The 26,608-nt window shown below is 34.3% G+C and overlaps 1 protein-coding gene across 2 annotated transcripts in view; it reads left to right on the forward strand.

The window, feature by feature from the left end:
* FMN1 (formin 1) overlaps nucleotides 1-26,608 on the forward strand; it is a 144,986-nt gene that overhangs the window by 112,947 nt on the left and 5,431 nt on the right. For both annotated transcript variants that reach the window (XM_088529237.1, XM_088529236.1), the window contains 2 exons: nucleotides 16,807-16,858; nucleotides 19,521-19,670. In XM_088529237.1, coding sequence (XP_088385363.1) covers nucleotides 16,807-16,858; nucleotides 19,521-19,670 — 202 coding nt within the window. The remainder of the gene's footprint in view (nucleotides 1-16,806; nucleotides 16,859-19,520; nucleotides 19,671-26,608) is intronic.

Below are 26,608 nucleotides of genomic sequence, written 5' to 3' on the forward strand. Positions count from 1 at the left end.
GCAACATCATTCCATGTAGAATGCCATATTCCTTGCTACAGCTGACTTATTTACACCTATACATGTGGAAAATGAGATTGATTTTTCATCCTTACGTAACAGAAACAGAAAATAACAGAAAATTCTTATATCTGTGAGTGGTATATATTTTTAAAGGTACATTCCTGCATGGTGTCCCGGGACACTGAGTTCTGTGCATAGTTACTAAACTTACAGGACATTTCCAATACCTCTTTTGGCTTTTTGTTTGTTTGTTTTGTGTTCTGAAAATATGTGTGTATGACTTCCTTTTCTATTTTTTTGTATTTTTCATGTGTTCTTCTTTGCTTCTTAATTTTATATTTTAAGCTAACTGGTCATACTAACTTTATTTCTAATTTAATTTCTTATGATATTTCTGTTTCATCTGCCTTTTTCTGAGATGAATTGTCAGTAGGAATCCCAGAACATTTAAGGCAGTCAAAGAGGCCTTTCCATCATAGTTATCCTGCTTTTGAAAATAATTTGTTTTACCTGTTGCAGTGCTGAGAAGGACACTTATTTATTGATTGACATATATTGGCATATAGAACTTCTCTACACTCCTTAATGGAGAAAAAATTGAGAACTTATCAGAGTGATATCAATGATTATTCTATAATATCTGTCATTTCTTGTCTTTCTTAAGTATTTCTTGGGGAAAAAGTAATAGATTTTTCTTATTAGAATAAGAATTAGTACTTCAAAAAAGCATTTATTGACTTTATGTACCCTACTCCTGCAGTTTCCTGATTCTTTGTTTGCTCGTTTTTTAATATTGGATAGCTTTTTCTTCCACTCCATGGCCTGATGATCTATAGCAAATTTATTGTTTTAGTTGTTCAGCATCTTTACTTTTGACTGAGATTCTATGGATTTTTGGTTTGCTTTCTTTTCTTGTATTATTGGCAATATATTCATCTGGTAGCAGCAATGGTATTCATCAATGCACTTGATTGATAGTAAATTCTCAACCATACTGTCATTCAGATATGCTCTGAGTAAAGGCAGCAGTGCTGCTTAGTATTTCCATCTGTGGAAACAGTACTCCTTCTATGGGTAATTTTTATAGCAAGTAACATTTTTTAGCAAGCTAAGTGAGCTTCTGCCACACCTTGGCTTCAGTCACTCCTACCTAGAATCTAGTGAGTTTTACGTAGTTATTAAGATAGAGGGAGAACTAGGGACTGTTCTCTATCCTCTGCCGGTGATTTGTTGATAATTCCTGTCTGCCCAATTCATTCCAGCTGTGATCAGTAGTGCAAATCAATGTCCTTCCTCCTCTTTGAGAATTGATGAGCAGTCTCAGTCTGGATGCGTATGTGTGACAATGTTAAACATGAAGGCATTTAAATAATCATGAGATAATAACAACCTCTTATTAGTGCTATATCAGTCTATTCAGTCTAATTTGAACAGTGATGAGGGGAAAAAAAAATCCTATCCAGTTACCAGATGCTAAGCCATTCTGTTTCACAGTTGATGTTTTTCCATCAAAAATTGAAAATGGAATTAGTTTTTTTTCTAGTGTAGCTTTTTATAGAGCAGAGAGAAACCTGCTGGAGCTAGTGCTGAATTCCTGCTCTCCATTATTATTGCTCTTCCTGCCTCCTGTTTAGCTTCCTCCTTTCTTTTCACTGCTGTGCCCCTATGATTGGGTGGGTACTTTTCTGCTTGGCTCCAGAAAGACACAAGTCTTTCATCATCTGTGTATGAATGACTTCTAAGAAAAACAAACTATAAATGCAAATAGGTCTGCATCTTTTTGAAAAAATGTGGTGACTTGCAAATCAAAACAATGCCATAGATAAAGCTAGAAGTTCAAATATTGTCTTAAATAAGTGTGCAAGATAGAAGAGAGAGTGGGGCTAATTAACTAGCCCAGTAGCTTGTGAGTGAAGGTAATGATCTGGGATTCCTGGATTTGAACAGCCTGTTTTATTCAAGTATGTAGTAGTCTATAAAAATTTCATGAAGCACCCAAGCAGTCACATAGAGTTCTCTCAAGCATGTGCATTCCTCTTATTTTTTTTATTGCTCCATGTATTTAGGAGGGCATGCAAAGAGACAGAATGCTGCTCTTGTTTTTGTTTTTTTGATTTTTTTGTGTTTTAGGACTGCCTTGAGTATAATTGTTTTGAAGTTCCGTGTTTCAGAAAGAAATGGCAATACCAGGAACCAATGTTCCACATAACAGTTTTCCAAGTTGTGGGGATTCATTGTGAATACGAGTTTTTGTATGCACCGAATTTGAAAGAAAATCCTTTATTCTAGTTAATTAAAATATATTTTAAAAACATATTTCAATATGCTTCTATACACCAGTCTTTATCAGTCTGTTAATTCTTGTGCTTCAGTAGTGTGTTGTAGTGCATTTCCTAAGAAAGAAACTATATAAGGCAAAACAAGAAAACATTGAGAAAAGTAGGTGAATGGTAACACAAGACAAAAGTTCAACCGCAAAAGTTTCAGAGTACAACAGTAAGAATGGAGAATTGCACTATGCTGCCTTTCCAATTTCTCCATTGATATCTCTTTTTTATTGTATTTCTCAGTTTGTTCTCATTTTTATTGGATTTTGTCAGTATAGTGCCCTGCAGACTCTATTATCCCTGTGCCCGTTTCTTGTGCAGTCCCTTATATAATTGATTTGATTTTTTATAATTGGTGGGTAATACTTTGTATGGCATTGGAATGGAAGTCCTAAGAAGTCTGCAATGAGGTACAAAAAACACAGAAAAATGTCTTGCTTAATAGTATTTAAGTAAGTATTGGACAAATTTCAAAAAGTTCAGAGGTTCAGTTTAGATAAGTGTCTGGAAATTCAGCTGCTTTTCTGAAATCAGGAGTTAACTGATAATGCTGAGCATCCATTAAGCATCTGCTTTCAGTTTTATTTGTTTAAAAAAGAGTTGTGGCTGGTTTAAGCAAATGTATGAAAAAATTGTCTGCCAGCTCACAGCAAGTATCCAAAGCTCAGATGCTTTTCTGAAACTTCTGGCTTGAAAATAAGGGCTGGAAGTCATAGATTCTCAAGTTTTTCTCACACATATGATTTCCCATCATTTCTAGTGAATGCTAAGTGGAAAATGTAAGAAAGGAAGGAAGAAAAAAAATTGATTTTCTTTGAGTGACTGTTTATATTTCCCTAATTACAATTAATGCCAATTAAATCTAATACTTGCTGTGTTGTAACAAAAAACACTGAGAGTGTTATGGAGACTGACATTATGAAATGCTAGAAGGGATAAACTGTACTTCTGCTGATGTCAGTACTGTTTTGTATAACTAGATGTAATGTAGCCTAGTGCCTTGAATTAGGTGCCAAAACCCTTAGATTCTCTTCCCAGTTTAGCTACTTGACATCTGATGCTAGAATGGCTGGTTAATCTCTTTAGGCTTCAGTTTTCCGATACATAAAATGTTAAATAATGATTCTTGCTATCTTTCGTAGTAGAAGATAATCTTTGTAAAGTGTTTTGTGGTTCCTTAATGAAAGACTTCATGTGGAAATAGTATTAATGCTTCATTTCTCTATTTCACATGCAGATTTATTTTAGGATGGGCTTAGATTATTCCAAAAGTAGAAATAATGACAAATCAATTTAATTTCATTACATGCAAAATATATATATTAATTTTACTGGAATATGGACATCTAAAAATTACTAAACACTTAATATATTTCAAGTGTTTTTTTAATATTTTCACTATGTTTGCCTTTTAAAATGAACTTTGAAATCATTAAATTAGTGATTGCTCTGAAATGCTCTTTAATTTCTAAAATTCTTGCTCAAAATTGCTTGAAAAAACACTGCACTTGGATACAAAGCTGTCACAAAAACTAAGCATCAGAATAGTTAGGCTAATATGAAAACCATTTAGTAACAAAACACTGGATGCTGGCTGGTAGCCACTAGTGTTAGCTTCTCATGGCCCATTTTAGTGTGTTAGTGCATTTTCCAAAGAACAGAAATCAGAATGTGGATGGCATACAACAGAGGACAACTAGCCTTGATAGAACTTATTTCTCATTTCACTATTTGATTATCTCATATTGTCTCTCAGTTGTCATAAATGTGGGAATATATAATGCAGATAAATCCAAGATCTTGTAAAACCTGGTCCCAAAATTCCCTTTATTGGTTCCAGGTCAGGAAGTATTTAAGAACTCTACTCTGTGCTCCATTTCTTCTCTGATATATGTACTGGAATGTGTAAATCAAAAAGTCTTTAGGCTTCTTTGCAGTTAGCGGAGGAAGAGAATAACTGCCTCTTTTCAATTCTCCGGGATTAAAACATCTTGATGATGGAGTCTTTGTGATTAAAGGAATTAATTTAGTTTACAGCAGGGTCTGGGAATCAAGTAGTCTGATGTCAGGGTAAAGTAGTTCTTGAAAATCATTATTTGTAGAAAGAGAAGCTATTTGGGAAAGGCACTGAAGTGCCCAAGGTAACAGGGGAAGATAGATAGAAAGAGATTAAGAAATTGTCTTGCAGTTAGAATGCTAGCCATAAACCTAGGAGACTTTGGTTAAGTTCTCTGATGTGCTATGAGTTCCTGTATCACTTAGACTCTATAAGAGATCAGCATTTTGCTAGTCATGAGGTTGCACAGTAGAAAAACAGGGCAGCAGACCCAAATAAGGTGCAGCATTCTGTCAGGTGGTAGTGTGTTTCTTAGCCAAGGTTTGCAATCACATAGAACATGTCAGTAAATCTGGTTTCAGTGATTTCTCTTTTATAATTTTAGCCAAGTTGCAGTGAATGGCACCCAGCCTGTTGGGCCTTTCAGTGTTCTTCTGGTGCAGAACAAGACGTGTGTTCTTGAGCACACCTCCTCACATGCCAGTCTGAAAATAAGCAATAAATTCTATTAAGACTAGTCTCCTTCACCTATGTCTTAATTACTTTGTTTTATATTAATATCAGGGGATTATGACAAGAAATTAAGAAATGTAATGAAAAAACAACACACCCACGTACACATCAAAAGACTTACATCCTCTGACATTATTATAGACCAGAGTCGTTTGGCCTTTGATTTCAACTAGATATCCAGGAAGATGTTTTGATTATTTTTGTTTTTCTTTCCTAATAGGCTTACTCAAATCTCTCATTAGTAAACCAGAAGTCAAAAATACAAAGGACAGCATTATCAGTACTGCTTTTAAAATATAACATTTTGTCCTTTCTTACTTCTACTAATAAATAACCTTATAAATTTTAATAGAGTCAAAAATTAGGAAGAAATTTACATTGGTACCTATTTTTTCTAACAGTCTGACATTGTACTGTTATTCTAAAACTAAATACAGAATTTCTGTTCTAGGTCCTTATTCATAGCAGTTTGGTCTAGCTTGCCTGTACTTTACTTGCATAAAATAACAGAAATATCAGGAAAAATCCACAAAATATTTAGAATTCTTGCTCTATATAGCTCTACTGCCAATGAAGAATTTATATTAACAGAAACATATTGTGAATTCTTAGCAAAAATATTCTAAAATTGCATATGAACTAACTTGCATAGTTATCTTTTAAGCTGCTATTGAATTTGTCTAGCTTACTCTATGCATTGGATCACAGTGCTTGTGTTTCATTTTATTTGTAAAGTTCTTGAATCTTTTCATGATGAATAAGCAAAGCAAAAAAGATTTTTAAGCACTAAATTTCAATTTCGTCTTTTTAAATGTGGTACAGAAAAAAACAAAACAAAAAAAAACAAAAAACAAAACCCAGAAGAGGAAACATTTCTCTGTAAAGGTAATCAGTTCTATAAGATACCAGATACTATTCCTCAGTCTGTGGCTGTTCAGTCTGTGTATCAGTACTGATTTTCCATTTTGCAAATAAGCTATGCAAATATGAAGACTTTCAACTTCAAAGCTTATTTTCTGTTCTACGTATTATAACTTTTCTTCTCCTTCATTTATTTTCACTGAGATGTTTTATTATCTCTGCCACACATATGCAATTCTCACATTAAACAGTGTGGGAGGATATTTATGTCCAGTGTCAAACATGAAAAATATGTCATACTTCCTCGCAATGATAATGTTTGCTTAAAACTTTTTATCCTTCCCAGCAATGACATTACAGACCTTGCGAAGTTTGTGTTTAGATGTGGAACGCTGTTTTATATGCCAGCAGCAGAATTACTTTAATCTTTCAAACTGTTTGTGACAGTCATAACTGTTTTCATCATTCAAAGAGCCATGTATTTACACAGATGAAAGAGTAATTTACATAAATTGGCAGGAGCCTGCAAAGCACAAATCCTTATTGCTGGGTTACCCTGAGACTTTACAGTTAGACAATAGCCTCAGTCCGTAAGACACCAAATAAGGTGTCCTGGAATGTGATTGTATCCATATGCCTCTAACTAATGCAATATTGACACAGGAGCTGACTCAAAGAACAAGCATTTGCTCCGAAAGGAACATGTTTCTTCCTTTCCTAGCAGGAGAATTACCAGCATCAAAGTTCTGAAAATTGATGTTGGTTAAAAATACAGCTTTTCAGAAAATTTTCAATTGAGTGTTTTTGTGACATCTGATCACTACAGTCAGTTCCATTATGATTGGGAATTGCTATAAAAATTGAAGAGTTAAATTCCATTAGAATGTGGAATACGAATGTAATTTAGGAGCACTTGTAATTAAATGTGCAATAAGTCATCTTCTGTTAGAAGACAGGGAAAGAATTTCTGAGACCACAGCTTTTTTTTCAGTTGGATTGTCTGTGTTACGCTGAATTATGGTGGTTGTCATAAAATTGTTGGCATTACATAACAGAGGAGGATTTCCTATTAATGGCAACTCTGTGATCAAATGAATGTTAGTATGGCTACCCTTGAATTAATACCAAAAATGATGACATGTGATAGTTAAAAAGTGTATACATAGAATTACTGAGACCTTTTAGTGTAATGACTGTTAGTTTGTCTGGAATCTTACATTTTCTTCTTACATTTTTATCAACACCCTTATTTTCTATTAAATTACAGTGATTTTCTTCCAGTACCCATAAGTTTATAAGCAAACTGAATCTTAGGTCAAATGTGTTGCATTTCCACAGGTATTGTGTTAAGTGTTTTCATAGTCCACTGCTTTCTTCTTTACTGTACTGTATTGAATCCTTGTCTATTTAGTATCTCCCTGCATCTCACTATTCTCTGTGCTGATTTGCAACTCCATATTAGCATGCAGCTTATCCAGATTTGTTTACTATCTGTTCCATGGCACGTTCTGGGCTGATTTATGCTGATACTGAAAGTCATTGTATTATATTTGTCCCTCTGAAAGCTTTCCTTGGCAGGAAATCAAGACACTTGCCAATTGTTTTAGATTTTATTTCCTATGAGCAAGTTACTTACAGGGATGGAAGAAATTACTTCAAGGAAAGAGCAGAGTCATGAATTAGAAAGGACAGGATAGGGAAGATTAATGTGCTTATTTTAAATAACAAAAGGCTTAAACACACTTGTTCTCAGAAGATTTTCTTACCTGCTTTCTCGCTGTCCTTATGTTTGTCCCTGACCTCTGTAATTTCAGACCATGCCCTATAGATCAAGTTTGGAAATACTTTCACTGTAGTGTTTCCTACTATCGATTTGCTGGTCATTTTTCTCAACCATGTTTGTTACCTGTGTAGACAAAGAAATATCCAGTTTTAAAGTTTTTTCACAGGGAATTGATACAAATATATGTTCGTTGCTGAAAATTTGAGCAAGAAAATGCAGCTCTCTGAATTAAGGTCTATGATGGGGTAAACTATGGTTTTCCTTGTTAAGCAATACTAACAGGTAAAGCCTGTACACCAGACATGAAGTAGCCATCAAAAAGAAATTTCTTTTGAAGACAAAAAGACAAATAAATTTGACACCCAAACTTGTTGAGTAGGGTCTGGTAGAACCATTTATTTTGAGAACAAAAACAGCCATCACAGTGTTCTTTGGGTAGTTCTAAGACATTTGAAGCTAGTTAAAGAAAAAATGACAGATCGCTAAAAAACTCTCAAAATTGGAGAATGACAGAGTAAAAGGTTGTGGATGATACAATGTGGTAAGATTGCAGTTCCCTTTAAAGACCTCTAAATCCAGAAAGCATCCTTGATTTCCAAAAGTCACTAGTTTTTCTTGCCTCTGCATTCTCTGCTGTGATATCTTGTGCCTAGATACTTGAGATGCCATGGCAAGATATTTAAAATATCATACACTCAAATGCAATTACAGTGACTTTGTCCTGGCAACATGGCTCATGTTTTAAAGGCTTGCTGCCTACCAAATTATGGTCATATCATTCCTCTGGACATTCTTGTATTTTGGTATTTTTCACTTTACAGAGGCTAGGCTGCTTCTGAGTTGCATCTGATGTGACCTTTCATGGTTGATGTTCAAAACTCTTCAACACTACAAATACCTTTTCTGGGAAGCTTTAAATTCCGATAAGAGTATCCTAATTTTCCATAGAAATTATAAAATAAGTTGTCTCATTAAATTTTCAGTGTAAAGAAATTTCTGTCATTATAGATCATCAAATTTCCAAATATATTATTACTTCTGTTTTGCAAACATTTTTATGGCTCCTTTCAAGAGTTTCTTGTCTTAGTAGAGCAACAAATGAAAAGGAGTTTCAAGTTAATTGTGATGGACTATATCACATTAGAGTGAATTTAGATATTATTGATATGGTTTATGTAAATTATGATTATCAGATGTGTGTGTATCTTTTTATAGATGAGAGTGAATGAAAATCATAGTAAAATAAAACCTCAGCTATAAAACTTCAGCTATAATTCACCTGTGCAACTTTTCTACTAACAATTCAGTTTTTGAGTCGTCACTGTCTTTAGGATTTCACTTCAATTTTTTTTTTTTTATATATTTCTATTCTTTGGTTTGCCTTTTGCAATAGTCTTCCATTATTTTTGAGTAAAAGTCATTTTCAAGAGATAAAGGGTAACAGTAAATAATGAGTTTAGCAATATAGCCCAAAGGTATGGTGAGAAGAAAGTCTGCCATCATGGCCCTAGCTGATGACTGCTTGATCCTATCTTCTTAATTTCTGTATGAGGAGAAACACAAACAATGGAAAAATGTTTACATACATACGTTATGAGGAAAAAAAAAAACACTGGAATACTCCAGCACGGGGTCCAACATGGAAAATAAGCAAATTGTAAAAGAACAAAATAGACCAGTAGAAGCAGGAATTATTATTATTATTATTTTCCTAGTCTTAGTTATGCTAAGACAGGATTTTTTCTTTCTTTGTTGTCCTGTTTTCATTATTTGTTCTTGTTTTGGTAGTACCCAAGTGCTTTGTAGGAGTGAAATAAGCAGCATGACTGCTGCTTGTGTCATACTTACTTTACTTTTCCTCTCATCATTTCCTCTTCAGGAAAATAAGAGGGGTTTTTTTAGAGATTTGATTTTTAAATATATATTACTATGCATTTAGTTTGGAGAAGACAGGCACAGGGAGTTGTTTGCCTTGTGCTTGAGTAGTTTGGTGCTTCTTGTGGAAAAAAAATTGATTAAAAGAATTCTGGCCAAAAAAAATTAAACTTAGCATACTAAAAATGCACTGCTTCCCTCTGAAGAGAAGTATTGCAGGTGCGACTTTGCTTTTCTTTTACATTTTTTTTTTCAAATTGCACTTAGCTAGTTTTCCCTACTCAAGGCTAAGCTATAGAAGGATTTTTGAATTAAAAACAAGAATTAAATGCATTGGTAATATGAAATCATGAGGTAAATATTTGTGATTTTTTTAAAAGACATTATTACATTTTTATGTATTTCTGCGTAATATAACCATAGAGTCCAACAGGATTTCTTCTGTTGACATGTTCTTTAAGTAGGTATAGGTGATTTTTGAACAATATAAGTTCTTTATTTTGTCACTATGCTTTTTTTCCAATAGAATCTTATTTATATTTTATATTTCCAGAGCTAAATTTTAGGATTTTATATTAAATTTGAGCTTTTGTAAACAGGAAGGTTGTTAGCTTAAAATTCAGAGTTTTCCTAGAATATATTTTTATAAGGCACACAGTTCTATTTTCTTAAAAGACGATCCTTGTAGCAATGTAGTATTCATTAAAGGATTGAAAAATAATGTGTATCAATAAGTTTATTAATAGGGTGGAGAAGAAAACGTTTATATTTGAACTATGCTCACACATGTAGTGGATATGCATGCAAGCACATTTTTATATTACTAATGATTTTATTATTTTTCAAATTAACTTAATTACTTAATGAGATCTTAGGTAGGTAGATGGTTTCTTTTCAGGCATGAAGAACATTAAAACACTGGACTGTAGAGGCCAGCCTTCTATATCAGGATTAAAGATGCTGGTAGAGCAATGTCAAGAAGTTTCCTGCATACCTGATCTGTAGCTGGGTGAGGAATTTTCAAAGCAAGGAGTGTTTCTTTGACACACTTCACTAAAGTGTGGTTGCAGCAATTTAAAAAATGAACAATAGCCAAAACCTTCCCTAATAATGCACTTACATTCAAATCTAAATATCTAATACCAGCAGTTAATTTTGGCTTTGTGTTCATTTTTGTTTGATCTCCCCTTAAGCAGGGGGAGACGTGTCTTTGATAGCCAGGTTGGGCTTGAGGCTCCCCTCCTCCGCCATGTCCGGATGGCAGAACAGAGAGGGGGAAGGTGACTGTCATACTTCCAAGCAGCACATTTTTAGAAGGTCAGAACGGTTAAACTCTCTCTCAATAGCGTAGTTTTTCTATTCATGCTTTTTATTGACAGTCTTTGTTTCTTAAAGAACCCTCATTGCTTCTTTTATTTAAACAAAAACGTAGCAAAGAAACAGATGTGTCCCATATAAAATATGCAATAAATCTTGTCTCACAAATTCTTTGCTCTGAACTTTCTGACAGAAACTGTCAAATATCCACTTTAATTCTGGTATAAAATGTTCACTTTGTGTCATGGCGCCAACCACCATATGCTGGAATAAAGTCGGTAACCAGCAATAAAAAAAGGCAACATGCGCACCTTTGAAACCGTACAAGCAATCACCAGTGAGAAAGCTCCATATAAATCTATGGAGAATTAATCTCAGCTTTGCCACTATCCTGCTGTGCGTTTACAATGAGCCTTTGCTGCCGACCACCAGAAGTGGCCGCCTTTGCAGGAGGAGCGTGTCCTAATGAGGGGCAAAGGGACAAAGCGGCAGCTTGTAAGTCCCCAGCCCAGGATCACCTAGAAGAGCTTGTCCCTGTGTGCTCAAACGCGGGGGGCCACTGCACACCACGCTGCTCGTGTGCAGCCAATCTCTCCTGAGCCCCAGCAGCAGCAGTGGCTTGAGCTTCATAAATCAGTCTCAGCATCCAGCGGGAGGAGGCATGGCTAGGGCTTTTCTCTCCCAAAACTTTTAAGGCCACCAGTTTCACAGGCTTTTCAGCAATTAGTTTCTTTCCATTTGGGTAATGACCTATTCTTCACCCCTCCAGATTAGCTGTTGGCTCACCCTGCAGTTAACATGTTGTTTTGGTATTTGCATCTCTCTCGGGTTTTTGAGAAGACCTGCTTCCTATTGGTAATAACTGTCATTCATCATGTATTCAAATGTATGCTCCTTGATTTAAAAATACGCTGATCTTTAATGTTTTTACTTCTGCTTACAGCGAAAGATCATAGTTACAGTAAATCTGTATAGTTAATTTTCCCAAACACAGAACAGATGAGACTTAACCTTGCTCTGCTTGAAAGGATTAGAACTAATTTTCCAGCTCTGTAAATTGTTTAGATACATTTAGTCATCTCAAAGAGATTAATCTGCAAAAACATATTTGGCATTAGACCACAACACTATAGGAATTTATTAAAAAGAAATTAGAGCTGTAATATATTTCTATAGCGTTTAAGCGCTAACAGGCTTTGAAAACTATTTATTCTCTGGAGCCACAAACATGGAAGGATGAGAGATTAATTCTAGCTACATTGCATCTTAATAGAATGCAGTTTATAATAATTTAATTGAAATAATTTGAAAAATATACTGCTGATTCTTGTGCTATAATTAATAATGTCAGAATACTGGAAAATAAGCCTAATGTTAGTTGTAATTTTAATGAAACTGACTTTTTGCACAAGGTAACTGAAAATACTTTGTTTTAAAATCTACTCCTACAGAATACAGTAACAGAATGCAATAATATTAAGAAACATAAATATGCGTTGAGAAAGTTGTATAAAAAGTTCTTTTTTTCATAGTTCATTCTAATGTGCAGATAAATTGAGCTTCAACACTTTTTCTGACAAATTTATAGGCAGCATTATTAGTTTTAAAAGAACCATAATTTCCTACATTTTTATTACCAGCAATATTAAACACTGTCTTGCTTGAGTGTGTTCTGATGTAGGGGGTGTGTGTGCGTGTGTGTGTGTGTGTGTGTGTGTACAAAAAGATCTGTATTTTTTTTTGCTTCAGTAATATAAAAAATACTAAACATTTAGAAATGCTTGAATTTTTCTTCATGCTTAATGTTAAGCATGCTAAGCTAATGTTAGGCTTAACGTTAGACCCTGCTTGGTACCCAAGGTTGGTGAGTTATAGTTGTGATTACTTATGGAAAACTTGGTTGAAGTTAACTTTCCAAGACTGCAAAGAGATCCTTTGTGTGATGGGAACATTTGTACATTTTCGTCATTGATTGTGGGTTTCTTAGTTTAAAAACAATTTTTGTACAGCTGCAAAGGAAAATAACTTGTAAGTCCTGATTCAGGGAAGCATGATTAAGACCTCATGGAAGCAAGTATTCTGGAGATTGTTTTGAAAGGATTTAAGATGTGTATACTAGTATTTAAACCACCTAAAAAAAATGCATAGCTAAATCCTATGTTAGAAACGTGGCATATTTTAATTTAGAGAAGAGGTAAATGAAACAGAGCTTATGGGATCATACTGCCTCTTGTTTGTTCTCCTGTCTGTAATTCTGTAATGCACTACCCAATTGTGACTAAATATGATGGAGTTAGGGGTCCTAAGATACTAAGCTCCTAAAATCACAATGAAAATATGTGACTAAATGAAGAAGTGTGACCCTATTAGCCTTCTAAGGACAGAAAGGCTGTATCATGAACTCAACTCTTATTAAACATTAATGAATCCACCTGGGAACCAAGGCTCTAAGACAGATCCATATTAGACTTCTTTTCCTTAGTTCCAATGGTCATAGAACTGCTTGTTTTAACTCAGATGATTGAAGAAAGATCTCGTGGGGGAAGAGAATAGGAGCCCTTGTTTGAGGCGTTTGCATTCTAACATGATAGATTCGGAAACTGTTCATGTACAATGAAATATTTACATGCAGTTTCCAGATTGTCTGCTGAATTTCATGAGTTTGTAAAGCCTACAAATGAAAGGTTAGTGACTAGCTAAAGTTAATCAAATAATACATATTAGAAAAACTAGCTACTAGCTACAGTAGCTTTAATGGATGCAGGTTAGGAATTTTATGTTAGGTTAGATTTACTCTAGTCTTATCTTCTGAAGTGCTTGTCCCCACCTCATATGGTTCAAAGCTGTCTGAAGAATCAAGCATTGTTTTGGCCTTTTTGTCCCTCTTAACGGTTAGAGACGACTTGGTGTGGAGCTTCCTGTTTTTTTCTTCTTAATGGAAATTACTTTGCAAGCACCAAAAATTCTTTGCAAGCCAAAATTAATCTAAAAAAATTAATCTAAAAGCTCAGTAAATGGCAATAATGAGGGAATTCACATCAAACCCATCCTGCTACTACAACAAATCAAATAGCTAATGCCATTATTCACTTCAGTCATCTTTTTTTTTTTAATGCAAAAAACAGAGAATGAAAGGAACAGGAGGCTATTGCAAAACAAAATGAGATTTTTTTTCATGCTGTATATCGTTAAACTCTGAGGCACTTGCCAGTGCAATTTATGGAAGCTAAAAGACTTTAAAAGGTTTAAGCAGAGATTGAACAAGTTCATGGAAAAGAATCCCTTGAGAATTACACAGAAATGTCATCCAGTGCCATTCAGGGTCAGGAAGTCTCTAAACTACAAAACTGTGGCGATAGACGCAGCACTGAGGGAAATGATGATGTGCTTGCCTTGCTCTTTTGTTCTTCCTCAAGAAGAATCTGCCTTAGCCACTGCCATGGGCAGGCTTTTGGGCTAGATGGATCCTTGTGCAGATCTGACATGACTATTACTATATTCTTAAGTTAAGGAAACTGAGGATACTGCAATCAAGTATGTTGTTTAATGAGAAAATAATTTTATGATCCCATTTTAACAAACAAAAAAAAAGACCATATTAGGGTGTTGCTAGAGAGATAAGAATATAGTATTTGATTTATACAACTCATTTTAATTGCCCTCAATAATTTCCTCAATTAAGGTGAGGCTTGATATGTTGACTGTGGGGCTGATATGTTGACTGTGGGGCTTCATTGGGGAATTCATTGAGGAAAATATAATCTTTTGTTTCTGTTTATTCTAAGTGGCAGATTTAGTTGAAAATTGAGAAACTGCTACTCTTTCCAATCATTTCTAGTAAAAAAGTCTTTTAATGTCACAGAACATTTGAAGAAGTAATATAAATTTATTATAGAAAAAATATTCTGGCATAGAAAGTGTTTCATGGAAACCTTTATTGGAGTATTGATAATATCAGTAAATGCAGAGTGTAGAGCAGGATATTGCAAATAAGTAAAATATTATAAATATTCAGGAGCAAATTGCTTAGAAATTATGTGGAAAATTAGTAAACTGCTCTGGTTTCTTGTTACATGTGTTACATGGTATTTTTATATAGTATTTTTTACTCCTGTTTAGCTAGAATTTGTTGCATGGAGTTGTTCTTTTGTTCTCTTAGCAAATCTCAACATCTTAATGTCACAGAAATGCTTTTAAATAGTTCTTGGGTAAAGATGTTTATAGTTAAAAATATGGAAAACCCAGTTTGTCATATAATAGTTATTTTCTTGCTTCTTTTCTTCCCTTACATTCACATGACACACATACGCACTGTTCTATTAATGTAAACTTTGCATATTCCTTCCTAACAGTCATATATTTTTCCACTTTCTAAAACAAATTAAAATTCCTCTGCTTTCTCTTATTCTTTTCTTACAAGATTAAAAAACCAGTAAGACCAGTCTTATCGTATAGCTATAGAGCTATAACCATGTTGTCTATATTAGTTACTATGTTCCTGCTTAGGTGCAATTTTATCAAGGACTTCTATTTCTGTCATAAGAGTTTTTAATCTCCTTAAAAGCTAGAAAGTGATTACTAATGTAATCATAAACTGTAAAATTTTATAACTGGTTCAACTTTTAACCTTCTTTGATTTTCCATATTCATTTAATTCTGTATCATAATGAGCTATCAGAATTCTGAGTGACATTTTCTACCTCTAATGATATATAAATGTAGGAGCTGTGGAAATCATTACCATAGTGTGAATTAAGTATAACAGATTAACTTTAGTTGGCCGAATTTCTCAGGAACCTTAAACAAAAACAATAAATCCAAGCTGCCCTACTTCAGTTGTAGCTGTCTTGCCATCAAGATTTGCTGTTGAAAATTCGGTGACGTAGAATTCATTGTTTTCCTTGCCCAGGGCTCACAACATCGCTCCTTGCTTTTCCATACTGAAATAATCAGAGTAAATGCCCTCAGTGCATTTGACCAATTTAAGTATGAGTTTAAAGTATTTTTTGTTCTGTTAGCATACAGCGATGCTCTGAAATAACTCATTTTTTAAGTGATTTTAACTAGTACAAGCCTCTGCGTAGGTGTCATTTTCTCAATGGTCTTGTCTTTGAGCTCAAGTTTGTAACTGTATTTCAACCAGGGTAAGCACTCCTATAGTCTGAGCAACATAAAGATACAATTCCTTAAGTTCCTTATCTCTGTATCATCACAGAATCTGAGTTCTGACTATATTCATATTTGCACTAACAAAATTGTTGCATTGTGAAAAGGGAATAACTTTTCTGATTTAGTACCTTTTTTTACATATGTGGTATTCTACAGTTTTTTAATTGCATTTTAATTGGAATTAAAAAGAACGGGCCAAAATTTTGAGCAGTAACTAATGCTTTTGAAAGCTATAATGCTTGAGTATCCAGCTCAGGAAACATTTTCAGAAGTGCAGAATACGCATCCTTTGAAAACATATCCTTTTAAATGGTTCATGTGAGTATTTAATAACAGAGGTGCTCAGATTCACTAACCATATTTCAAACACTTGGCTGCTTTTCCAAAAAAATCATGTACATGCCGTACATTTAAAACTTGGTGCATGTGTTTTCACTTTCCAGCTTCCTGAACAAAATGCGATAGCTATATGGAACAGTTGGTGTTAACTATGTTTGATACCTGTTTAGCAATTTCCAATTATTTGCGTTACAAAACAGGTTTAAATTTGTAAGTTTTGATCTGCAACAGTAAAGAAACATACACCAGTTATTGTTCTCTTTCTAAATTAGAAGTTGAAGTTTCACTGTTTGCTTTTCATTCAGAGTAATGTCTACTCCATATTGTAGCAACAGGTTTAAAATGCATTCAAACTGATACACTTTATTAGTACACTAGGGGAGCATTCATTTAGATACTATAGACAAGAATTAAACAGTAATTGAAAATAATTAAACGTGTGTCACTTATGCCTTTTTTAGTACACAATCCATCAAATTTTGAGTGCAATGAATGTGTAATCTACATGATCTCTAAAACACTAAGGCAGTAATTTATATCTTGGGAATGTTTTTCATTGGCAGCCAAAGAGGAACATAAAAAAGAAGAGAGCAGTTTGGAAAATGCACAGAAATGGTAAGTTTTTTGGTAGTATTTTCTAACAGTTTATTTTACTCAAAGATATTATTGATGTTAGGAATTATATTAAACAGGAAAAGGCATCTGTACTTCAAAGAAGAAATATCATACTTTCTGAAAAAATCTTATGTCCAGGAATGTCTTATGTCCTTATATCCAGGAAAAGGTTGAATGGAGGTTTTTAGCTGATCTTTGGTGTTTTTTACTGTCAACATTGAATTGAGAATACTATTGCAATAATTCTTTAAGTGCTTAATGTAGGAAAATTATATTCCACTTTTACTGCATGTTTTCACTGTTTAGGCTATTGAATGGCTATTGAAAAGCTAGGAAAGCAGCTAAACTCTAATCTTTAATGCTCTGAATCCATGTTTTGCTTATGCCAGAGGTGACACGCCAGGGGAAGAAGAGGGATAAACTGATGGCTTCAAGACAGATTAAGTGACATAAATTGCTATTTCTAATAAGTATTTTTAACCAAGTTATATTCTTGTGAGGTTAAAGTCTCAGGTGGACTGTATCCGTCCGGTGCCTTAATTGGCTGGACTACTGCCTACTAGATTTTCCCTCTTAAATTTCATGCATCCAGATCGACTGGCTGGTTTTCAGATAATTTGCAATTGACTTAAGGAATTAGTTATCTGATACAGACTTTGGGCTTTTCGATTGCTAACTAAATGTTCGGTATTTTAAACTACTGTTAAAAATGTGTTGCTTTTGCAAGTCATGCAGAGAAAACTTTCCCAGCTATGCTGAAATCTGGGATGAAGGGCTAAGCAAGGACAGAGTGATTTTACCAGGGCTGTTGCTTTATGAAGCAAACCTGAGAAGAGAGTTTCCTCATCCCAGTATTCCCAGCTGAGCTATCCTAGTCAAGCTGAGGGAAGAACGGCTGAGGGATATTTGGCCCAAATGAATGTAATGGGACTTAGGTCACTGTACCTCAGCCCAGTAGTCATAAACTGTTTTAACTGCACAGTGGTGTTACAGTTTGCAGACATTCTCTTATTCTAAGGGTTTGAAATCCCAGAATTGCTGGCATTGATATTTAAAGCCATATTAGCTTTTTATTATGTATTTTATCCTTGTGGTGTTTCTACAGGACAGAGCTAAAACTCTTCAAGTGGGTATGTTATGGGCTTATTCCTATTTATTTTTGCTGTAATTACATCTTCATAAATGTATTCTTTTACCATGAATTGCCAGTTAACCTGAAATATAGTTACATGCTCCCAACATACTTCCTTGATTATATTTTTAAAATTACAATGTCTCATATAAATAATATGCAATAAAAGTAAAAGGGTAACATTTATGAAAATGTCAATAACTTTATTAACTGGTTACCGTAAATGATTGTAAATGTTAAAAATAAGTGATATTCTCCAGAATGTCCTAGAAGCTCTATCCAATTTTAAAGTATTACAAAAAATTGAAGCATACTGTCTAGTCCAGCTAAATTATGAGTTGCTCTACTTTGTGCATATATATGCTTTTATCTTGCCAGCTTAAATCCTGTGGTTTTGGTTGGCGACTTTGTATTCTTCAAGCCTAACAAAAATCTTTGAATCTTAGTTAAGGACAAAATCCTTCTCCTGAACCTGAGCATTTCCATATGAAAACATAAAATGTGTACTATGCAAATATAGCAGTAAAGAAAAAAGTACTGAAGTTGAATCTCTTGCTCAGGGAACATCTGTTGCATAATTTGGAGACTTCATTACAGTTCTTTAAAACACCTCTTATTTTATTTCCAAGATTTATGCTTCCTGTGTTCTGATTTACAAAATCAGTGCATCTGCTTGCAGAGAAAAGTCATTCAGCATTTACAAACAATGAACAGTTTATTTTTTAGATCAGTTTTCACATACCTATGAAACATTTCAGTTTATCACTACAGAACAATATCATAAAGGTTAAAAGGGCACAATCAGTAAAAATGCCATCAAAAGTATCTTCTGTAATAAGAGACTACCTTTAAAATATTCAACTGTGTAACCATTCTGTAGCTACAGTACAAAATTAAAAGTTTTACAAACTGGCAAAGTATTTCCATAAGATTAACTGCTGTTATCTGCTTTTGGAGATACCTGAAAGGGGATGACTTCTTTTCAGAAAAGAACTTCATGAACTGACTCTGTGTTGGGGGGTTTTGTTTGGTTGGTTGGTTTGGTTTGGTTTGTTTGTTTGTTTTGCTTGTAAGACTTGCCTTTAACCAACTCTGATTTTTTTTTTTTCTTCTCACTTAACATACGATTCTTTTGGCGTCTTTCAGTAAAGATAGGTGGTAAAATAAGATCTTACAGGATGTTGCAGGGTAAAATAAAATTAAAGAAATTGATATAATAGAGAGTTGCTTGAAATGCAGTAAGTTGAGGTTTTCTCATTGAAATTAAAAGCCCACGATTTGCCCGTGTGACGTATGTCTGTGATGTCTCATGTCTCCATAACCAATGGTTCTCCTCCTGGCAACGAGGTAGGTGTTGGTAGGTTAGTTACACTCGGCGTGAATTGTTGCCATGATTTTCGAGGCTAAGGGCAAGTTATGGTAATTACCAGTCTTGACTACTGAGTCAGGAACCAGCCCACAGGGGGACTGTTTCCCCAGTGGGCTTATGTGTTGACAGTTTTTTTTTTTTTTTCCTTTTCCTTCCCATAGCTTTGAAGAAACAGTAGGCTATTTTGGGATAAAGCCAAAGCCTGGTGAGAAGGAGATCACACCAAACTATGTTTTCACGGTGTGGTACGAGTTCTGCAGTGATTTCAAGACCATTTGGAAACGAGAGAGCAAAAGCATTTCCAAGGAAAGGTAAGGTTCTAATAAAGTCATTAATACCATTTTAGATGTCTGGGAAACTGTTCCTTCTCAAACCCAACAAATTATACTCCTATATTTCACAGGCGTCATTGTTTTCTTTCAGATCTAATGGACATCAAGGAAAGATTATTCCCTCAGGGTGCGTAGGAAAATTCACCAAAGGCATGCTGTCCCCACAAAAAGATAAACACATATAATCTGATAAATTACACTTTTGTAACCCCTTCCAATTACTAGCTAGTAAAATGAAAGGAGAGCTGTGCTAATTTGTAACAGATTGCTTCTCTGTGCATTTTCATGTTGAACTAGCCTAAATGAGGCGATATTGCTGTCGCAGACAGTACAGACAAATAAAAGTGAATGCTTTTCCAGTTAATATACTGCACTTGCATCAAAGGGAAGCCCCAGAGATTCAGGCCACACTTAGCACAGTGTCGAAGCCCCACATTGAATTTACAGCACTGCTTCTGACTTTTGATATCCTGCTGAGGACATCAAACTACATGCCGCTAGATCTCACCACACTCCCCTGATTTTATTAGTTCGAGTAAAAAAATAAAATATAAAACCCTCAATTATTTGCTTGATTTTTTTAAAAAGAATCTTTTACAAAGAGAAAACAATTTCATTACAAGCGCAGTCTGCTTACTGCATCTCACTCTGCTTGGAAAGACAAAATGGGTGGTAACGTAGTCACACTCTGGAAAAAAAAAAAGGATTAATCATTTTCAGTGTGAAATATAAATCCAAGTGCATATTCCCAATTGACCTGATTTTAACAAAACACTTGAAAGGCATCAGCAAAAGAAGAAAGCTCATTCAGACTTGCATTGCTCCTTTTGGTCTCAAAAGAAGTTTTAGATTGGTGTAAAAGCACACTTCTAGAATATAAGATGTATGAAAGAAAGTACAAGTACAAATTTTGAAATTGTAAACCTTATGAACATTGTTTTACATATATTACTGCTTTTAAAATGTTAGAAATCATACATTTTTGTGTGGTATATATTAAGTTTCAGTTGATTTTAGAATAACAATTGTGAACATTTATGGAGAACATTTATTTTCCTTGTGCTTTGTTCAACATATTATGGATTAAGAACTGTAAGGTAAAATAGTCATTGAGTAGATCAATATAATCATGCTCAAGGATCAGCTCAGGCAAATATTGGCTGTTGATTCATAATTTAACATTTTCATTTCATACAGTTATGAGGACTACAAATTAATATTCAAGAGAAATTCTAGACCATATATCCATTTCTTTTTAATTTATGTAATTGCTGCCTTCCTGATGGCATACAATGATCCCTTCAAAAAAATGATTTTAACTGCTATGAAAGTTTTAACACTGCATTGAGGTTACTATCACAAAACTCTGAGAAGTTTTGTTAATTTATTCAGGAAATCTTTTCTGTAAGTAAACTGCCATTTTCTGTGCTTTGCTGCTCAGAAGGGCAGGGTGGGAATTTCTCATGCTTTAAACAATACCTAGAATATAAAAGTAGAAATATAATGCAAGTACTTGATCAGTTCTTTTAAATATTTTTAATGTTTAATTGATAAATTTAAAGCAATACCAGTAGAATGCAGGATACCAGTTCCTTTGTTTCTTCAAGGTGCTGACTTTTTCTGAGTTATATAGAATGTTTTTCAGAGTTTACTTCAAATTATTTTCACAGTTTCATTAATCTTGAAAGGACAATTCATTGTCCTTTACATTTAAAATTGAGGTGATTCATCAAAACAATGAGCTGCTGAAATGAGGAGCCTTGTATAATGACTAAATTAGAATGACAGAACAACAGTTTTCATCATCCTAAAATGTTTTGAAATATGCTGCTGAGAAGAACTTCATGAAATGACTAAATTAAAATGATGGGAAAGCTATTTTCATAATCCGAAAATGTATTGTAAAGTCATGACCCTTTAAGGGTTCTGTTTTACTAAGTGTGAGACTAGCAGTTGACTAGCTGCTGTCCAAGAAAGTTAGAAAGGAAGCTAAGAGTTATTGTGCTCATTGGTAACAACAAAACCTTAGTATGACAGGAATGGACAGCTGTCTTCCATAGCTGGGTACAGCTAATTAATTGGATGCAGTATTTGTTTTGCATTTTTAGAGATTCTAATTAAAAAAAAAACAGCCATTTCTTTTTTTTTTTTTTTTTTTTTGAAGGAAGTTTTAAAGATGAAGAGTTGGCAATGGGTCGGTATTTTCAAACTTGGCGAACAAATTGGCCTACCCTTCAAAGCTCAGGAGAAGCTGCAGGAACTTAGCCCCAAATGTTTCTGAGTTAGGCTAGTCATGTGCATATCTAAATTATAAGTTAAATCCAATAATATTGAATTACGTTTTCTCTCATCAGAAGTGATTCAGAGAGTTCCATACATAATTATGATACACAGAATTATTACATAGAATATGTTGAGCCAAATGCATCATAAAAAAATATATTAGCTTAAAATCATCAGTGGCAAGACTAGCCAAAAAAAAATCTAAGATTTTGAATTTAGAATGTTATACAAAAACTAACTACTTTGGATTGTATAACAAACAACACAAAAATCTCTGATTTCCAGGGAGGAGGAGACCAGTACCACTTTTAACTAAATGACAACCTCAGCTGCAAAAGATTGTTTTGCCTAAAAACTACTTGGCTTTTAAATGTAACAGAACTGTAGAAATCTAATTAGATTTCTATGAGACTTTTTCTTAAAGTAAAGGAAACACTTTAATTGGGCTGCCCTACACTTAACCTACCATGAAAATAAATTAGCTGCCTGCAAAATATAGTAGAATCATTGTCTCTTTCCTGGACAAAATTTGCACATCATTTAGGAATGCAAGACAAAGTTACAGACAGATAGCAAACCTAGATGGATATAATAAAGAGATAATATAGAGATAAAATGAAGATGATTTTCAAAACCATATTCCTGATGGAAATATGATGCTAGCTTTTCTTCAGATGCAGTATTTCCTTCTATATCAAAATGTAACTACAATACCATAAAATTTCCTTTGAAGATCACCTCTTCATTACTCCCAAATCATTCCATGTAAATGCACCATAATACTCACCACATGTTGGAGGCATGTGAGATTTTGTCCTGCCTGTCAATTTTTGGTTTTGGTGTGTCCAGATGCATCAACTGTTTTTTTGTTTGTTTGCGTGCATGCTTGTTTTTTTTTTTTGGAGTGGGGACTTTCTTCTGTTTATAAAATTCCAAGATGCTACGTAGATTGCAGACTAAAACAAGGATAGTTGTGGGTGTTTTTTTTTCTTTTTTTTCTTTCTGATCACAAGGCACATATCCCATGGTATATTGCATATAATTGCACTCATTTGCTTTCTGTCAACTATTACATTTTTGAGTGGAGATGCCTGTGTTTTCAGAATCAGTTTAAATGTATGTTAGCAAGAATTTATATGTGTTAAATATATGTGAATATTTATCTATATGTCTGACAGAGCATATTTTCAAAATTTGTTAAGTATAATTTTAAAGGTTATCCTATCAAAGTTTGAATATATGGGGGAAAAACTATAAATGTTGGGAAAATACTGTGGTTGGCAGTGAGTATCTTCATCACAAAGGTGACTGTAAGTGTCATGAAAATAATCTAACAAAGATTATTAGTACATGCTAAAGGGCTTTCCCTTTAATTTTGAAATAATTGCATATGAAAGGAAGAATTTCTGTTAATTTCTCACCCTGCTTACGCTGCAAAGATAAGAGGCTACAGTAGTCATTGCACTGGATTAAGCTTAAGCCAGAGCTTTTAGGTTGAACACAGATAAAAATTTTATAGCTGAGAAGCAGAAATCAGAAGAGAAAAGGAAAGCCTAAGTTTGCCCCAGTGGTTGGAGAAGACATAAACATTATTTAATCAACAGAATTACATGCCTCATATTCAGCATAGGACAAAGCATGTTCTTTTGCTCTTAGATTCCATATCTGGCAAAAAAAATCTCAATCTTGTTGCAAAAAAGAAAAGAAAATAACTTTATACTGACTTTTTTTGTCACAAAGGCAAGAAAAGTTATGAAAAGTAGAAACTCTGAATGTAGCAGTGTAAGTAGCTAGTGGTAAAGAGGAAGATATCCTAAAAATAAAAAAGACACAGAGAAGTCTCTAGCTATTTTTTAGAGTATGTTGGTGTTGGCTTTACCTTTGTACTTTGCTCTTCCATTTTCGATAATTTACTAAATGCAGAATAAGTTGCATTGGTTGCTCTCTATTTATGTGAGAGAAGAGAGTAAATTATGATTAATATAATACTTAATATTTTAAAGTTGTTTTTTTTTAATATTATGCAATTAAATTACTGTGATGCATATAGCAAGTGAATGAAAACAGACAGAAACACTTGCCAGAGAGGAAGTAATGAATTAAATTTTCATTTTCAAAATTACAGTGAGCAAGGTAGAGAAGTAATCTTAGGTTCAGAAGTTATATCACTTCTAGAAAACCAGATTCATTTTATAGTTTTGTAGGTATAGTTTTGTTCATTGCTATTTAAAACCTTCTGGACTGAATTTAAGTAAATTGTGGTAGAGTAAGGGAGCAGAAGATAAAAAAGAAGGTGGTCACATTGAGTCATGAGTTTTGCATTTCTACTAGATTTTGGTTGGTCAGTATAGCCTTTACCTATGCTAGAAAAGTAGCATTGAAGTAGCTGATACATGAATTAGTGGATTGTTTAGCAATGCTGGCAGAAAGAAAGAAGGCAGAATCCTTGCATGTTTTGAGGTAAAGCTCTAGTTATCAGGAAAACTCTAGAAGCAGTAAGAGCAATAAGGTACAGGAAAGTTTCTGCTTAAGGAAAAGTTTAAATAAAATGGTGTTTTTCAACTTGCAGGAGAGGCTCCTGAAAATGGTCTGTACAGCAGGAATGCAAAGAGGTAGAGCAAAAGATCTTTACAAGCCCTGAATGGTGAATCACAAGCAGTTGTTATATATCTAATGCACATCTATTAGGACAATTTAAGAGCATCAATTGAAACTAGCAGCTGGCTGTTATAATATGGCAGCATTGCTTTACAGTAGGTGTACTTAATCTGCTGAATGCTTTGCTGCAAGATGTCATAGATGCAAAAAGCTACATTGCTTCAAAAAGATGACTACAAATTTTTGAAAGAAAAATCCATGAAGTGCTGTTAAATATGAAGAGGGTTTCTGGCAGAGAAAGTATTCTGAGGTCTATCACTGTAAGCTTTGACTCTTTTTATGTGCTTCCTAGATATTTATTATTGTCCAGGCCCAGATACACTGTAGTATATTTTTGTATTATCTGATTTGGCCCTTCTGTTGGTGGTTCTTAAGTGACAGCTTTCATTAGAGCATAAAAATCTATTAGCAACTTGGATTTGGAGACAAATTGTACTGACCACATACATTTTACTTTAATTGTATTGGTTTAGTCAGTTATAACTACAGTAAAATGTATGTGGTCAGTGTCATGCCAATTGATATACAGGCATTTCTTAAATTTTGAGATTGGAGTCTGTCCATCCATTATATTGTGCAGGATCAATGCTTTTGAAATTTCAGGATTAGTTTATGGATGTAAGAATTATGCATACAAAAATCATCATACGACTGAGAGTTATGAGGCATGAAACTCATCAAAGGAATTTGAGCTATGGGGACATTTTGTAGTCTCTCAATGGAAGAAAGTGTTGTGGGTCCAACAGGGGAATGCATCTTGGCTCTAGGTTGAGCAGTTGATGTTGACTTGATCATTTCCACCCACACATGAAGATTTGGATTGCACAATTATTCGTATGCCAGCACAGTTTCATGGGAGAAAGTCAGAACTTTGTGTGAGCCACGGAAAACTCAAGTGCCAAAGGCCATCCCAAGCTATTTCATATCCACATAACCCACTAGCTTTATTGAAGGAGCTATAGAATCAAAGAGAATATTCCAAAATATCAAAAGTTGAGAGAAAAACAGATAGTTTTGTCTCTATGTGCATGTCTTCACACATCAGTAGAACCAGAACATCCATGAGTGGCAATTGGTATATCTAGAAGGGATTCAGCTTGCCCTAATAGAGAGCTTTAGTGCATGGACTGCCTCAGCTCACACCTTTTTTTGGACTGACTTGGAGGGGAAGCGCGAGTGAAAATGACCATAATTTTATCAGTTTAGTTCCTGGTTTGTCAGTATCTTTTCTGCCAGGGGGAAAAGTATGTCCATGAGCTTATTAAGGAGAATTTTTAAAAGTACAGGCTTATATGCTGGTTTAGTTTGTTTCCTCAGGTACAAAATAAAAATAATTGATTGCATTTTCACTAGTATGATCAGTTGTTAGAGACCTGACTTGTATCTGATTTACAGAGGAAGTCAACACATCCCTGAGCGGAAGGCAAAAGCAAATGATAATACCATGGATTCTAGTAGAGGTCTGTGTATAGTTTCAAAGTCAAGATTATCCTGTTTACAAATTCATTGTTTTGATCACTTCATTCAATTTTGTTTTCCATATTGTGTTAATCTACTGTAGTGCTTGGTGTAACAGTTGGTGCCACATTTCCTGTATTCATGAGGAGGAATTGACCTCTTTTACTCACTGTTGGATGAGAAAAATATTTATTTCGAACACACCGATGTTACAGCTGGTCAGATTTCATGGTTTACCCAACCTGCATTCCTTAACTCCATTTTTTTTAACTTATAAGTACACTGAGACACATAAAATATTAATCCTTACTGTCTTGGAGTGGAAAGTAGACATGTGCTGTGTCATTCATACAGCTCATTATTGCTGCCCAGAACACAGTGTGTGAGATTTCATGATTTCACTGCCTCTTCTACTGCATTTAAAAAAGCATGGCAGAGGCCCTCATGGCGATGACCCTGACAGAAGTAAATCTTCAGCTGTTTTCTGTAAAGTCTAGTCAGTGCTGTTTGCTCTGTGG

Source organism: Tinamus guttatus, unplaced genomic scaffold (genome assembly GCF_059628265.1).
Source record: "Tinamus guttatus ecotype Peru unplaced genomic scaffold, ASM5962826v1 Tinamus_guttatus_pri_ptg000327l, whole genome shotgun sequence".
NCBI classification, from domain to species: Eukaryota; Metazoa; Chordata; class Aves; order Tinamiformes; family Tinamidae; genus Tinamus; species Tinamus guttatus.